Here is a 14,903-nt window from a genome sequence, read left to right as displayed (position 1 = left end):
TTCTGAGATTCATCATTAACTTTTAGAATGTTCTGAATATGTCCTTTATATCAAAAATCTGTAAATATCCTTTCATGTGAGCTGAATATTTTGGGCAAATTGGTATACACAGGTGTTTTCTTAAAGATAGTAAATAAAATCATGGGGAAGAAAGTTTGGTGTAGAAATACTTTAGTTTCCTCTGGAAAAATGGTCTGGCACCGAAGTACTTCCTTCTTGTAGCTTACATTGTTTATTATCTAAAAGGGGAAAGTAATTGAACTGTTCATTAAAACTAATTATTTATCTGCTCTTTTCCTGCTCTGAGTAAATGGGAATGATTTTGACCGACTAAGGCTGCTCCGTTCTGTGACGCTCACATTGTTTGTGTACTGTTGGAGGGCCTCTTTAGGGGGTAAATTTGCTTTTTCTGTGTTTGTCGGTAGTGATTCCTGTCTCGTACAGAACCTTGCATTTGGATTGTCTTCATGCTTAACTGGCCAGTGTTAAACATTCCAGGCTATTAGTTTTTCCCACCTTATAGTAGGGTTTCAAGTTTTAAAGCTGAGGATATAATTCCCTGAGATACAGCCTGGTGTTTTTGTGCCTGAATTTGTTGGGCCTCTCAGGGCCTGTGTTCTCAGCACTAACAAATAAGCTACAGTTCTCAGGAGATCAGTGCAGCTTGTTTGTTGATCCTGCATTCTTATCCCGAGGAAGGAGTCTTTGAGGATGTCCAAGGAAGGGTAAGTGTACTTATTCCACTTCCTCTGGTTTCTCTCTGCATAAAGACATGTTGTCTGAGCAAACGGAAGATTAAACAGCAACCTGTCAGTCTGAGTTTGGAGGTGGAGGCAGACTGAGCTAACTTCAACCGAAGCTCATAGTGTTAATGTACAATGTACTGTAAAGTCCTGCGCTAGTCTGAAAGACAGCATGAAGTGCCCTGCTTTTGCTCCTATAGAGCTCAGTTTTGGTTTTGTTTATAAGGATTAGAAGCAAACAGTGGTGGCCTACAAAGAATTGAGTGACGTTTACGATTTTAAAGGCATTTAAAAATAAGTTGTACCTTTAGAAAATAGGGTGAGAGATTGAAGCAGTCTCTGACTCTGGTTCTGGACAGTGGGGGCAGAAATAGCTTCCAGTGTAATCTCTTATTCCTCTCCCACTTGTAATGGAAAACAGATGTGTTGATTTTTATTTATTTTTTATTATTTTCTCAGATGTTTCAGAGTCTTTGAGTTATTGAGTCTCCTTTTTGTGACCTTTGTGGTGAGTTAATGAAGTAACCAGTTAGCTACCAGGCACATTGGTTGGTGTTTCTAGCCTGGAGTGGCTCTGTATGAAATTCTGAAGTGGCTCCAGGGCCTTGCACTCACGGTTTATTTAAATTGAATCATTACTTGTTATGGCCACAGTAAAAGGAATTGGTCTACTCTATTCCTGCTCTCTCTGAAGTTGTATTTCTGTTCTTAAAACTTTACTACTGAATAAAGAGAAGAACCAGGGTATAAATAATTCGGTATTTTGATGTTTTATGATATCATTTGAATTTGAGGGGTTTCTTTCAAATGTGAAAGTTGCAAAAGGACTATTTCTGTAGGCCTTCCTGTTTTGTTTTGTTTTTTACTCCCAGCACTGTTACAGATTGCACTTGATAAAGCATTTTTTTGATGGGCGTCACCGCAGATGCTGGCACATTTGTTAGACCTGTATGTGAGGCTATTTAGAAACCTTGTTTGTCGATTTAGGATGAACTGTATTTCTAGGTCAAGTTAAAAATTGGGACGGGTAATTATTGTTTATTTTCTCCTGTGGTAAAACAGATGTTAAAGAAAGAGTATAAATCAAAAGGACACCATAAAGGGTAAGATGGCCTTTAGGTTTGTCCCTCTCGGCTGATGGGACAAAATCAATTAGCTTTATTAGTCGTAGCCATTTTTAGAAATAAGTGAATAAATTTTGTGCTTTGGAACTATTTTTTTGAAAACAAGTTTCATGTAGGTAGTCCAGGCTGTATTGTAACTCATTTTGTACCTTAGGCTAGCCTTGAACACTTAGTCCTCTTGTCTCTACTTTCCAAGTGTTAGAATTTTGTGTACCAATTTGACTTTGTTTAGAGTCCTTATAGTCACTGTTTTTATCATTAATATTCATCAGTCTGTTACTTTTTGACATCTATGAAATAGTTTGTGTGCTATGAAAGGATGCTTCACAGAAGCAGGCCGTGCATGGTACTGACCTGTAAGATGTGATGGAGGCGAAAATTTCCTGTTGCCTAGTGATGTAAGGTGGATGTGCGGTGTTTTACTTGTGTTTTGTGGTGATTCTCGAGTTAACATGTCAATTGTGCTGTCAGCCATATCAAAGCCATATAATTATGTATAGTATGTAATGCTTGATTATCAATAGTTATGTTAGTACTTTATGGATTTACTATGTTGTACATACAAATTATTATTTTAGAGTACACTCTTTCTACTTACAAAAATGTTTAGAGCTGGAAGAATGGAGAACCTGGGTTTGATCTTTAGGACCCATGTGAAAAAACCTGGAGTGGCGGTGCAGCCTGGTGCCCCAGCCCTGGGCTCAGAGACAAGTACCTTTGTGGGGCTCACTGGCCAGCTAGTCTACCTCACTCAGAGAGTTCCAGAGTAGTGAGAGAGAAAGAAGAACAGAGTAATCAATATTTTTTTTATTTATTTTATTTATTATATATAAGTACACTGTAGCTGTCTTCAGATACACCAGAAAAGGGCATCGGATCTCTTTACAGATGGTTGTGAGCCACCATGTGGTTGCTGGGAATTGAACTCATGACCTCTGGAAGAACAGTCGGGTGTTCTTAACCACTGAGCCATCTCTCCAGCCCCAGAGTAATCAATATTATACGTACAGTTGTTCTTCTGGCTTCCATAGGTTCATGCACACACACACACACACACACACACACACACACACACACACACACACACACAGAGTTAAATGAACACACAAATGTACACATAAACACACACAGAGTAAGTTGTGTAAGAAGAAGTGAGGTTGTGCTATTCTTTTAGCAACCTCATGTAGCGCCTGTGTACTGCCCTTTGAGAACACTGAGTCCATGTGGAAGGGTTGTTTTATAGACCGTATTATTTCAAAGTGGTTTCAGATTTGCTAGATAGGAAGATAACCGTGAACTTCTGATCCTCCTGCTTCTACCTCCCAAATGTTGGGGTGACACTCATGCAACCACTGTACCCCATTTATGCACTGCTGGGGAGCAAACCCAAGATTTCATCTTCAGTATTGAGATGTTACATTTTAAACAAACTACACACACATATTAAACAGTGCAAAATGAATTATAGCCCCAACTACGTGTATGTTACCTGAAATAAGGAAAAGTATTTTCTTAGTTAAAGCATAAAAGACTAAATAGATAAATTTGACTTCCTCAAAACAAAAACTTACTTTTTGAAAGATATCACTAAGAAAACAAAATGGAAAGCCACAGAGTATGAGAAATATTCTTATATTTGTATCTGATAATGTAGTATGCTCACACAAACCTATATCCAAAATATATGAAAACTCTTACTATAAGACAGGCTAAAAATGGAGGAAAAACACTTGAGTAGGGGAAAAAAGCAAGAAATGCCAAATAAGCACATGCAAAGATGCTTATTCATCAGGGACTCTGGGCAGGAACCACAATGAAATGCCATTGCATGCACGTTAGAGCGGCCAAAGCTAAAAATACTGGTGGGAGTGTGTGTGTACCGGGGGGTCTAAGTGACAGAATGCTTGGCTAGCATGTGAGGCTCTGCTTCCCAGCCTTATCCCCACAGCAGGAAACTGACCGTGCACAGCAGCTGGCGTCTCCTGCCCCTGCATTGCTAAGGAAAGAGCAAGTTCTATGTTTGGCAGTATCTTTTCAAGATAAATGTACCCTAGTAATTCCACTTTTAGATATTTGCCCAGGAAAAAGGAAAACACGTGTCCTTGGAGATTCATGTATGCTGCTTCACCACAGCATTATAGAATAGTCTCAACCGGGAAACAACCCAAATTGTGGTATACCTTTACAGTGGATACTCGAGAATAAAAGAAATAATGATGATATATGCAGCAACGTGGATAAATGTCAGAAGTACTCTGCTAAGTAAAAGAAGGCAGACACAGCCAATACGTGAATCCTGTAATGACAAACAGAGAGCAGAGGCTGGGGAGATGACTCCATCACTAAAGTGTTTATTGTGCATGCAGACCTGAGTTTGATTCCCAGCATCCCTGTAAAAGCCAAGGGAGGAAAGTTGTTTATCAGCAATCCCAGCAACTGGCGAAGTAGGGGTGGGGACAGGGGTTCTCTTGAGCTCACTGGCTAGCCAGCTTGTCAGGTTGACGGGCTATAGGCTCAGTGCTAGACGGTGTCTCAGAAAGTTAGGTGGCCAGCAGTCGTAGACATTTAATGTCAATTCCCATGCATGCCCCACAGATGCACACATGAACTATGGATAGAGCACAACAAAATCACACAATCAACCCAAACCCTAGAAGTTGATGCCCCCCTCCCCCCAAAACCTACTCATACGTGGGGAGGAAAAAAAGAAAGCAGTGATGTTTGTGGTAATTTAGGGTCAGGAGTTGGGGAAAGTATTGTGAAAGGACATGGATTTTGTGGATTGAAGGAAATAGTGGTAGTAGTTGTAGGATTATGCACAGCTGTCAACACTTAGCACCTTTGTAGATAATACAGTGGGGTCTCACTTGTTTCTTTCTTTCCGTGTCTGAAAAGGGATTGCCAAGGCTGTCCTTGTCTTCCGGCCCAGCAAACCTGCCCCAACTTCTTTCCCAGTGTCTTTGTGAAATGAGTAAATTCTACCTTAAAGTTGTTAGGGTGCTCTCCGTCCCCATGGAAGCTAGGGCTCTCTGCATGCTAGGCAAGCAATCAGACATTGTATCCCCCAGCAACTTTTATTATACATTTAATTAACTTGTGGGTGCGTATGCACTTGTACCCTGGTGTGTATATGGAGGTCAGAAGATGTGTGGGAGTTGATTCACTCTTACCATGTGAATCCTGGGGATCAAGCTCAGCCTCTGGAGCTTGTACGCAGGCCCCTTACCTGCTGAGTCATCTTACTGCCTCACACCCAACATTTTAAATGAATTTCCTTAAAGAGCACTTTCAAAGCCTTTGGTGGAAAGATAATAAACATTGCCCATTAGCTTCAGTTCTCATAGCGCCCCCCCCATGTTTAACATTTTTTTTTTCATTTGAAATTGGACAAAATACCACATAGAGTTTAGGTTAAATTCTAGATTTGGTTTATTTTTTTGATTTTAGTCACCTGGGAGCAATATTAACTGTCCTGGTAATATGATTTTAGACCACAGTCTATACATGAGACTTGTTCACTTTTGTTTTAAATTATTATTTACTTTATTTCTATGAGTACATTGTCACTGTCTTCAGACACACCAGAAGAGGACATCGGATCCCATTACAGATGGTTGTGAGCCACCATGTGGTTGCTGGGAATTGAACTCAGGACCTCTGGAAGAGCAGTCAATGCTCTTAACCACTGAGCCATCTCTCTAGCCCTTGAACTTGGAAGTTTTAAGAATCCATTTAGGTGATAGGAGTCAAGCTCAGTGGTGGATTGTTTGTACAGCAAGTACAAAACCTTAGGTTTGTTCTCCAATACAGTCTCATCTGTAATTTTTAAGAGAATGTTGATAACTGGCATTGTTTTGGAATATAGTAAATACATAGTTTTAATATCTTTTTAGAGTATGAAATTCAGTAGTTTTAGTGTATGCAGAATTGTGCAACTGATACCACTGATTGAAGAACTACTGTCCTCCCTTCCTCTTTCCTCCCTTCCCTCTTTTCTCCCTCCCCTGTCCTCCTCTCTCCTCCCTTTTGCTTCTCATCTTTCCTTCTTGCCACTCATTTTTCTAGGGATTGACCTCAAGGTCTTGTGCTTGCTAGACTCAACCAAATGGTATCCTTAGTTCTTTAATTTTAGAACATTATATTTTTTCCCACAAGAAATCTCATACTCATTAGCAGGAGTATGTTCTTTCTATAAGCTCTGTCAAACATTGGTACTAGGTTTCTAGTTTAAATTCCAGTTATTAACTATTGTGTCTGTCTGGTGTTGGGAAGGCTAGATATAGATCTTGGTCTCAAATTTATAATCAAGCAAATGGTAAGAGAATTACTTGGTATTTTATGTGTATGGTAGAATGTATAGTTGCCAAGATAAAACATCTCTGGAATTATTTGTTGGTTAAATCTCTTCCATGCAATAGAAAAGCAGTCTGAATACAGAAGTGCTCTATACTGCATAGCTCTTTGGCATAGCAGGATGTTCTCACTCACACTTCCTCCAGTGCTCCAAAGACTACCATCCAGGGTAACTCACCCCACAGTATTCTGTCTTTACAAAAAGATTTACTTTGTTTTGTATATATGTGCACATGTGTGTCTATATGTCTACCACATGTATAGTTGCCCACAGAGGCCAGAGGAGTACATGACAGGTTCCCTGGAGCTGTAGTTAAAATGGTTATAAGGCGTCTGATAGGGAAGTGAACTCAGGCCCTCTGGTTCTGAAATGGTAGACATGCTCCTAACAGTTGAGCCAAGTGTCAGACTTCCAAATGGCTTTTTCAAAGAAAGTATTTGAGAAACTTGAATATAACAGAAGTGGACAGTGTATAGTTAACAGCATAAACAAAACCTTAGGGCATGCTTAGGAAAGACAATTTGTTTAATAAAGCAGTAATTAATAAATAATAAGTAATAACGGAAGACTGCATGGTATGGATAGTATATACTGATCAGCCTGATTTTTGCAAAATAAAAGGCTTTCAACTCCTTGAAGATTCAAGAACTGGTAATGTATTAGTTAAGTAGTTTTGAACATTGACTAAAGATAATTTAGCAAGAGAGTAACATGATTAGAGCTGGACTCTAGGACAACATTTCTCTGGCTACCCTGAGAGGTCTAGCTTTTATTATTTCCCATATATTTTTCAATTGGAAATATTCCTAAAATATAGTAAAAACAAGTTACATAGAGACAGGAAACATGTTCCTTTTTTGAGAACTTGTAGCTCATGCTACTCTCTGTTCAAAAGTGCTGAGATTATAAGTACTTTTTATTATTATATTTAGCAAAATATTTCTCTATCAAATTGCTTTAAAAGTTTCTGAGTAATAGAGGTCTGTGCTGTCCTGTCCTGGGTTGGTGAAACGTTGATGAGTGAGCATTGTCTGTATGTCACATGTCCAGCAGCCCTGCTTCAGAGCAGTCAGCGTCAGTGTGAGGACAGGCAGGTGGGAGATGTTCTCTGGAGAATTATGGCCTTGCTAAGTCGTTAGCAGCAGGAACAGGGTGGAAGGCATGGATTCTAAAGACATTTGGAAATGTGAAGGGAGGCACATGACATAATTGGATGTGGCTTTAAACTTGAGTGGGAGAAAATGCAGAGACATTTTTTGGAATAGATTTGGAAAAAAGCAGCTAAGTTGCTATAAAAAATAAAAAAGTCTGCATTTCTGCCCTGGTGGTGTTGGCTCACACCTTTGAATCCAGCACTTGGGAGGCAGAGGCAGGAGGATCTCTTTAAGTTTGAGGCCAGCCTGGTCCACAAAGTGATCTCCTAGACAGCCAGGGCCAAACAGAAACCATGTCTTGGAAAACAAACAATCTTCATTTATAGCATTTTTCTTTCTTCTGTTTCTGTCTCATTCTATAGCTCAGGCAGGTCTCTTGCCTCAACCTAAGTGCTGACATTTGCAGACACGATACTAATTTATTATAGTTCGTAATTCGAATTTGCCTACTCAGATGCAGTTAGAATGTTCCTGCTAGCAGTTTGAATGCATAACGGCAGCTGCTTACAGTGAAAATAGATGTCCAAGAGCATTTTACAGTTGCGTCTGGCCTCTCGCTTGTTGTAGTCACTGTTGTCGGGCACTTGGCCAGGAAACTGTGACTCCTAAGCAGAGGGAGGAGTTACAGATACAGTTCACCATTGCCAGAGAAATTCTATTCCAAATGGATTTGTGTGGAGCAACAGTGATATCCAATGACAAGTTAAATTAGACACAGAGGTGTTTTTTCCCACACTGTCTCAGAAGATACATAGTGTTGAGGGGCCTGGTTCAGGCTAAATAGTCTTTTAGAAGTTAGGCTAACGTCACACACACTAAAAAATTGTTTTAGGGATTTTAAGAAGAATCTTGTTATATGACTTCAGAAACTACTTTACCCAGATAGTTTCAGTTTGCAAAACGGAAACCAGTGACAGATGAGGTAATTCTGCTTTAAATTATAGTCAGATCCAAACCAGTAGTTTGCTGTTTACAGAATTTCAAATATAGTAAGTTGCATGTTTATGTTGACTCTGAAACTGTTAGATCCCTATTCTTAAAGCACATTATAGTAATGATTTTAGTTCTTGAAGCTAATATCCGTATCTGAATGGAATTTCTTCAGACTTTTTTTGCCTTACTGCTGTGGGATAGGATGGTAAATACTGTTAAGTGTTTTTACTGGAATCTGTGCTTAGTTCCTGTGTTCCTGTGTGTCTCCTCGAAGCTCTCTCTCCTGTTAGTCCTCAGATCGCCAGCTCACAGTGCTTATCTGTGGTAACTGTGGATGGTGCTTGGATTTATGGTTCTCTTTATAATTGCATGCCTAGTTTAGTCATGATGTTGTGGGTGATAATTGCATGTTTTAAAGCATGCTTTTAATTTTTACAGATATGTTCATGCTCTTGAACATAGTGGAATTATTCTACTAGTTAATAGTTTAGTAAAAGCTCATAGGAAACTGGCATAGGCAGATCTGCAGAAAGGTCTTGGGATTCATGGAAAAATTTGATTTTCCCAAGTATGTAAATTTATTTGATTTGAAATATGTGGGTCAGTGAGCGTGTCTTTCCGTTAAAACCTTGTAGTTGACACAACATCTTACACTTTGTTTTAGTTTGTAAACTCAGTGGGGAATGGCCATTAGTTTTAGGCTAAGAGATGAGTATCTGTTGAAGCCTGTCCTGAGACGTGCTAGGTCAGGTTTACATTTTCTCCTGTGCCAAAGGTTTCTCTTTCAGCACATATGTAGTGTATTTGTAAAGCCTAGCATAGACATGCACTCACTGTGTGTGGCTTAGTTCTCTACGACACAGTCGTTCCTTTGGTTATTATAGCTTTACTTACACAGCAAATTAGATTTTATTTCTGTATTCCTCTTCCTACGTTTCATAGTTAGGGAAAGAAAAGGAAAGCTGAGAATATAGGTGAGGTTTTCACAGAAAGATCCTAACAGAAATGAGGAGGGCATAGGAGTCATGCTCTCTTTCTTAGAAATCTCAGGAGCTGATTCTATGAATTAGAGTACTTGCTTTGAATGAAAAGAAAAAGGATATTTGATGGAAGTTTTTCATAAAAGGTATTATTTCCTAATTAAAATGTTTCATTAATATATTGTGTGTCCACATTTGGGTGCAAATGTGTGTATGTGGGAACTCATGCCACCGCTGGCACTTGGAGAGGTTAAAGCACAACTGAGTGAGTGGGTTCTCCTCTCTGATGGTTCCTCAGACTGAGCTCAGGACGCCGTGCTTGGCACAAGAGCATTTACCCGCTTGGCAGGTCTTAGTTTCTGATTTAAGAACGTACAAAGTTTTGTAGCTCTGACTGTTCCCAAAGGATATTCCATAATAATTGTCACAAAGTGAGATGTGTACTGTGGCACACATCCAGTAACTGTGTTGTTGATTGAGTAGGTAATGTGATCAGTTAAAGTCAAAGATGAGAAATGCAACTTGGTAGATTTTTAGCCACGATTATTTTGACAAAAATAGATTTTCATATTTCTGAAGTATGTTATTCCCAGCATGAGCAAGGATGCCCTGCTCTTGCTGTCTTTTGAAAGTGGGTCTGCTTTGAAAGATTGCCATGGCTGTGCAGGTGCAGTCTTTTTTTCTAAACAAGAAAAGAGCTTTGCTTTGAGATGTTCCTTCTACATTAGTGTCTCCTCTGATACTTCAGCTGCATCTAAAACCAGCTAACATCTTTCTTCGATCAAAATTGAAACCACTTTTTAAAAAATTATGTTGTTCTGTACCTCTTTCTTAAGATACATAACATGGAAGAAAAATCTTCCTCATCTCATGCCTGCCTGTATTCCCTGAGGATATTTTAGGCACATCAGCTGTTGAGGCTCTGAACAAGGGTTCATATAGTTGCCCCCTTGCCTGTCGAAAAGCCTCAGCAGTAGTAGTAGCTTTTGGTTTTTAGAAGTAGAAACATTATGTCTTTCTCCTCTGTTGTTTTCAAACGGATTTATGTAGGTTGAGTTGTCAATCATCAAGTAGGTTTTGCTGTCAGTGAAAAGCAGGTTAACACTCGACAGGCTCACCATAGTATTTGGGAGCTGAGAGAGAGAGAGAGAGAGAGAGACAGAGAGAGACAGAGAGAGACAGAGAGAGACAGAGAGAGAGAAAGTGTGTGTGTGTGTGTGTGTGTGTGTGTGTGTGTGTGTGTGTGTGTGTGTGTGTTTTAATGGTTGTAGCTTTGTGACGGAGTGCTTGGTGTGCAAGCTCTATGTTTGCTTTTCTAGTACCTCAAACTAATAGAAACAAAAGAACTAAAACAGAAAGGTCCGGGTAGGTGCTGGTTTTCTTCTAGGTCCTTTTTTCTTTCAGCTGACAATATTTTTTCCCCTTACTGTACTTAAGTCAAGATGAAATAATGATTTTCCAAAAAATAGATTTTTAAACAATTATTTATTTACATTCTAGCCATTTACATTCAGGCCCCCTCCCACTGTTCCTTATCCCATTCTTCTTGCCCCCTATCTCCGAGAGGGTGTTCGAATCACCAGGCCTCCTGCTTCCCCAGGGCCTCAGGTCTTTGAAGAGTTAGGTGCATCTTCTCCCACTGAGGCCAGACCAGGCTCGGTCCTATGCTATCTGTGCTAGGGGCCTTAGACTAGCCTGTGTATGCTTCTGATTGGTGGCTCAGTATCTGGGAGCTCCCTGGGGTCTGGGTTAGTTGAGACTGATGTTTTTCCTATCCAGTCACCCTCCACTTCAGCTTCTTCAATCCTTCCCCTAATTCAACCACAGGGGTCCCGGACTTCAGTTCAATGGTTGGGTGTAAGTATCTACATCTGTCTCAGTCAGCTGCTGGTAGAGCCTCTCAGAGGACAGCCATACTAGGCTCCTGTCTTCAGTCTCTTCTCCATTTTTGTTCCTGCGGTTCTTTTAGACAGGAACAGTTCTGGGTCAGAAATTTCGACTGTGGGTTAGTAACCCTGAGACAGAGTTTCTCTGTGTAAACTTGGCTGACCCAGAATGACTATGTAGATCAGTGTGGCTTCAAATTTACAGAGAGCTGCCTACCTCTGCTGAGTTAAAAGGTGTTTGTCACTGCACCTGCTCCTTACATTTTCTTAAGGAAAGTATAAATATTTTATGTAACACTTCTTTCAGAAACTAAGAAACTAACAGACTTATGGAGCTAACCTATGTGTGGAAGTAGTTACATCCATGAGATGCAAATGGTTTTCAGAGAAAATAAATGATAGTTTTGCATCTTCAATTGAATTATTTTAAGCAATTCTTTGGAAATGTGTTCTTCTTTAAAACTGTCCATTTCGTTATAATTTGTAACACAAAGGAGTCTGTAAAGAAGTTTTTAAAGTGTGTGTGTGTGTGTGTGTGAGAGAGAGAGAGAGAGAGAGAGATAGAGACAGAGACAGAGAGAGAGAGAGAGAGACAGAGAGAGCGAGAGAGAGCAAGAGAGAGCGAGAGAGAGAGACAGAGACACAGACACAGACAGGGTCACTCTGTAGTTGAGGATGACCCTGAACTGCTACCCACCTGCCTCCACCCTGGGGTTATAGGTGTTGGCCACCATGTTTGGTTTTATGCCTGGGATTGAACCAAGGGCATTGTGTATGCTAAGCTCCTCAGACCTTGGAGATTTTTTGTTTTGTTTAATTTTAGACAGGGCTGCACCATATATGGCCCAGCCTGGCTTGAACATGAGGTTGGCCTGCCTCAGCCTGCTCAATGCTCCTTTACACCTGACTTATTTCCCTTATTGTTTATTTGCTTGGGCTTTTGTTTTATTTTGAGACAGGGTCTATTTTTGTTGCTCACGCTAGCCTAGAACTCATGTAGCCAGTCCAGGCTGGCCTGCAGTTTGTGATCTTCCTCCCTTAGACTCCCCACTGCTGGGATTACAGGGACATATGTCATATCCAGTTTTATTTTTTGTTACATTATCCAGTTTGGCTTTGAATTCCTGGCTTTGAATTTGCTCTTCCTGCCTTAGCTAGCCTCTTGCTTACTTCAGCATGGGCCTACCTTACCACCCAGCCAAGCTGTTAGAAGTCTCCTAAGTGGAGGCAGGCAAATAGCAGAAAAGAAAACTCAGTTGAAAAAAAAATAGCCTTTCTTTCAGGAAGACATATAAATTGCTAACAGATACAATAAAATATTTAAAATCACAGATTGTCTAGTCTGAAAGGTTCAAATTAATATCACTATTGGATACACAAGTGTGGCATAAATCGTTACATCCACAGTGAAAAATGGCACCAAGTTTCCTAAAGAAATTAAAGTAATGTAAGTACCCAAGGAAAATGAGGAAATCCACCGTGTTTATTGCTCTCATCCTTATTCAAAAAAGTCAAGACACAGACCACCACAGATGCACCCATAGATGCAGGGTCAGCACAACTCTGCCAAGTATATACCCCAGAGGGGCATTGCTTAGCCGTCTGCATCCACTTAGATGAACGCAGATGACATGGTACTGAGTAAATGTATCCAACACAGGAAGTACTGCATAGTATCACTTGCATGCTGCTAACTGCATCGCTATAGAGAGCACACTAGTTGTGGGAGTGAGGGGCAGAAGTCCAGTTGTGCAGGAGCCGTTTGTCAAGGACTTGTGAGCACAGGTAATGATCTGGTGTACTAGAGAGGCAGAGGAGGAGGGAGGGCGGCAGGGAGACCTAACTGCACGGCATGTTTACATGCCCCAGTAGTCACTATGTGAGCGTAATATCAATTCACCATGTTAAGCACCGTAAATATATACAATAACAGAAAGTCAGTTGGGAAAATAAAGCAAATGACATAGAAAAATTGTAAAATAACTGGATTGCATTTCATTGTCAGTCATGATACGATTTTCTCTTTCTTTTATAGGGTGTTTGTGAACCGAAGTTTAGCCATGGAAAAAATAAAGTGTTTTGGGTTTGACATGGATTATACCCTGGCTGGTAAGTGATGATTTTTGAATTCTTAAGAACTGCTGATCTTGATACAACATAGCGGGTTCGCAGGCAGTTCAGTAGTCACTTGTTTCTGTAATCATTTATTGGCTGTGAGAAGCTTTTGTCGAATTGTTTTCCCACTGAGATGACTGAGCACTGAGTTACCTGGATTCTTGAGAATTGGTTCCTGAGCTTGTACAGATAATTAGAAAAAGTCCTTACTTTAAAACTCCTGTCAAAAACCTTTTTACTAAAATTATAGATTAATGAAAATACATTAATGTGTATATTTTGGCATTTTTTACTTGAATTCTTTTTTGTTTTACAAAAATAGAAAAAAACTTTTTTTTTTTTAGCAGGTGTCACACTGTGCTCCAAGCTGGCCTGGAACTTGCTCATACAGGCTGGCCTGGAACTCATGCAGGCTGGCCTGGAACTCATACAGGCTGGCCTGGAACTCATGCAGGCTGCCTGGAACTTGCATGGATCTTTTGCATCTGCTCCGCAAGTGCTAGGATTATAGGCATGTGTCACAATACCTAGCTTAAAGAGGAGTTTTTGGATTTCTCACTCTGCCAGAAAGTTAATTATTACAAAGTTGTAAATATTTTATTATTTTGGGATTGAGGAGGGATGTAAATGCTTGGATTACAGGCATAAGCCACCACACCCAGCAACATTTTTCTTTTTAACCCCACACATTTTCATGGTTGTTTTACAGTGGTGCTAGGAGTCAAACCTAGGGCCTTGGTCATGCTAGGCAAATGCTTTACTACTGAGCTATAACCCAGTTTCATAATGTTTTGCTCTTTTCTAAAAGAAGATTTATTTTTAATTATGTGTACATGTATGTGTGGGGGTATGATCTGTGTGTGTGTGTGTGTGTGTGTGTGTGTGTGTGTGTGTGTGTGTGTGTGTGTGAGAGAGAATGCAGGTGACCACCACGAGAGGGCATCATATTCCCCCAGAGCTGGAGTTAATGGTGTTTGTAAACCTCCTAACTTGAGTGCTGGGAACTGAATTTAGGTCTTCTGAAAGAGCAGTACATACTCTTACTTGTTTAGTCATCTCCCTAGCCCATTAATACTTTACTCATGGACAGAAAACATGTGTTCATTTTCTATCAAAACAATTGCGTGTATAAAAGGCTTTTTAAAACAAGCGGTATTAGCTTTGCTCGTTATCACAGTCTCCTTAAAAGACCAACATTGTGCTCTTTCTTCCCTTCTGTCTCTGAGATAGAGTTGAAATAGCCAGTATGTCAATCTGTAGTACATCTCTTCAGAACTTAAAACATTGGCAATATTGTCAGGATGTTATGTACCTTAAGAGTTGTAGCTTTGAGTGATTGATGAGCATCTGTACACTGCTTATTAACACACTCAGGTGCAGGTACAATACTCTGGAAAAAAATCTTCTACAAGTTCTTTTTAAAAATTGTCTCTAGCTGAATGTGGCAGTGTGAACTTGTAGCCTCAGCAGTTAGGAAGCTGAGGCTGAAGGATTGCTTGTCCACAAGTTTGAGATCATCCTGGACAGGTATAGGGAGGTCCCTCTTTTTAAAAAAAAAGTTAAATACACAAAACTTTAAAGTGTAAAAGTTACTTTTCTGAGTGGATGTCATGA

At 40.0% G+C, this 14,903-nt stretch overlaps 1 protein-coding gene across 6 annotated transcripts in view; it reads left to right on the top strand.

The window, feature by feature from the left end:
* Positions 1-14,903, top strand: part of Nt5c2 (5'-nucleotidase, cytosolic II) — a 125,489-nt gene that overhangs the window by 76,433 nt on the left and 34,153 nt on the right. For all 6 annotated transcript variants that reach the window (XM_002728891.7, XM_063282768.1, XM_039101430.2 and 3 more), the window contains one exon: positions 13,210-13,283. In XM_002728891.7, coding sequence (XP_002728937.1) covers positions 13,210-13,283 — 74 coding nt within the window. The remainder of the gene's footprint in view (positions 1-13,209; positions 13,284-14,903) is intronic.

The sequence above is a fragment of the Rattus norvegicus genome, chromosome 1, assembly GCF_036323735.1.
Source record: "Rattus norvegicus strain BN/NHsdMcwi chromosome 1, GRCr8, whole genome shotgun sequence".
In the NCBI taxonomy this organism is placed as follows: Eukaryota; Metazoa; Chordata; class Mammalia; order Rodentia; family Muridae; genus Rattus; species Rattus norvegicus.
This window is presented reverse-complemented; position numbering and strand designations above follow the sequence as displayed.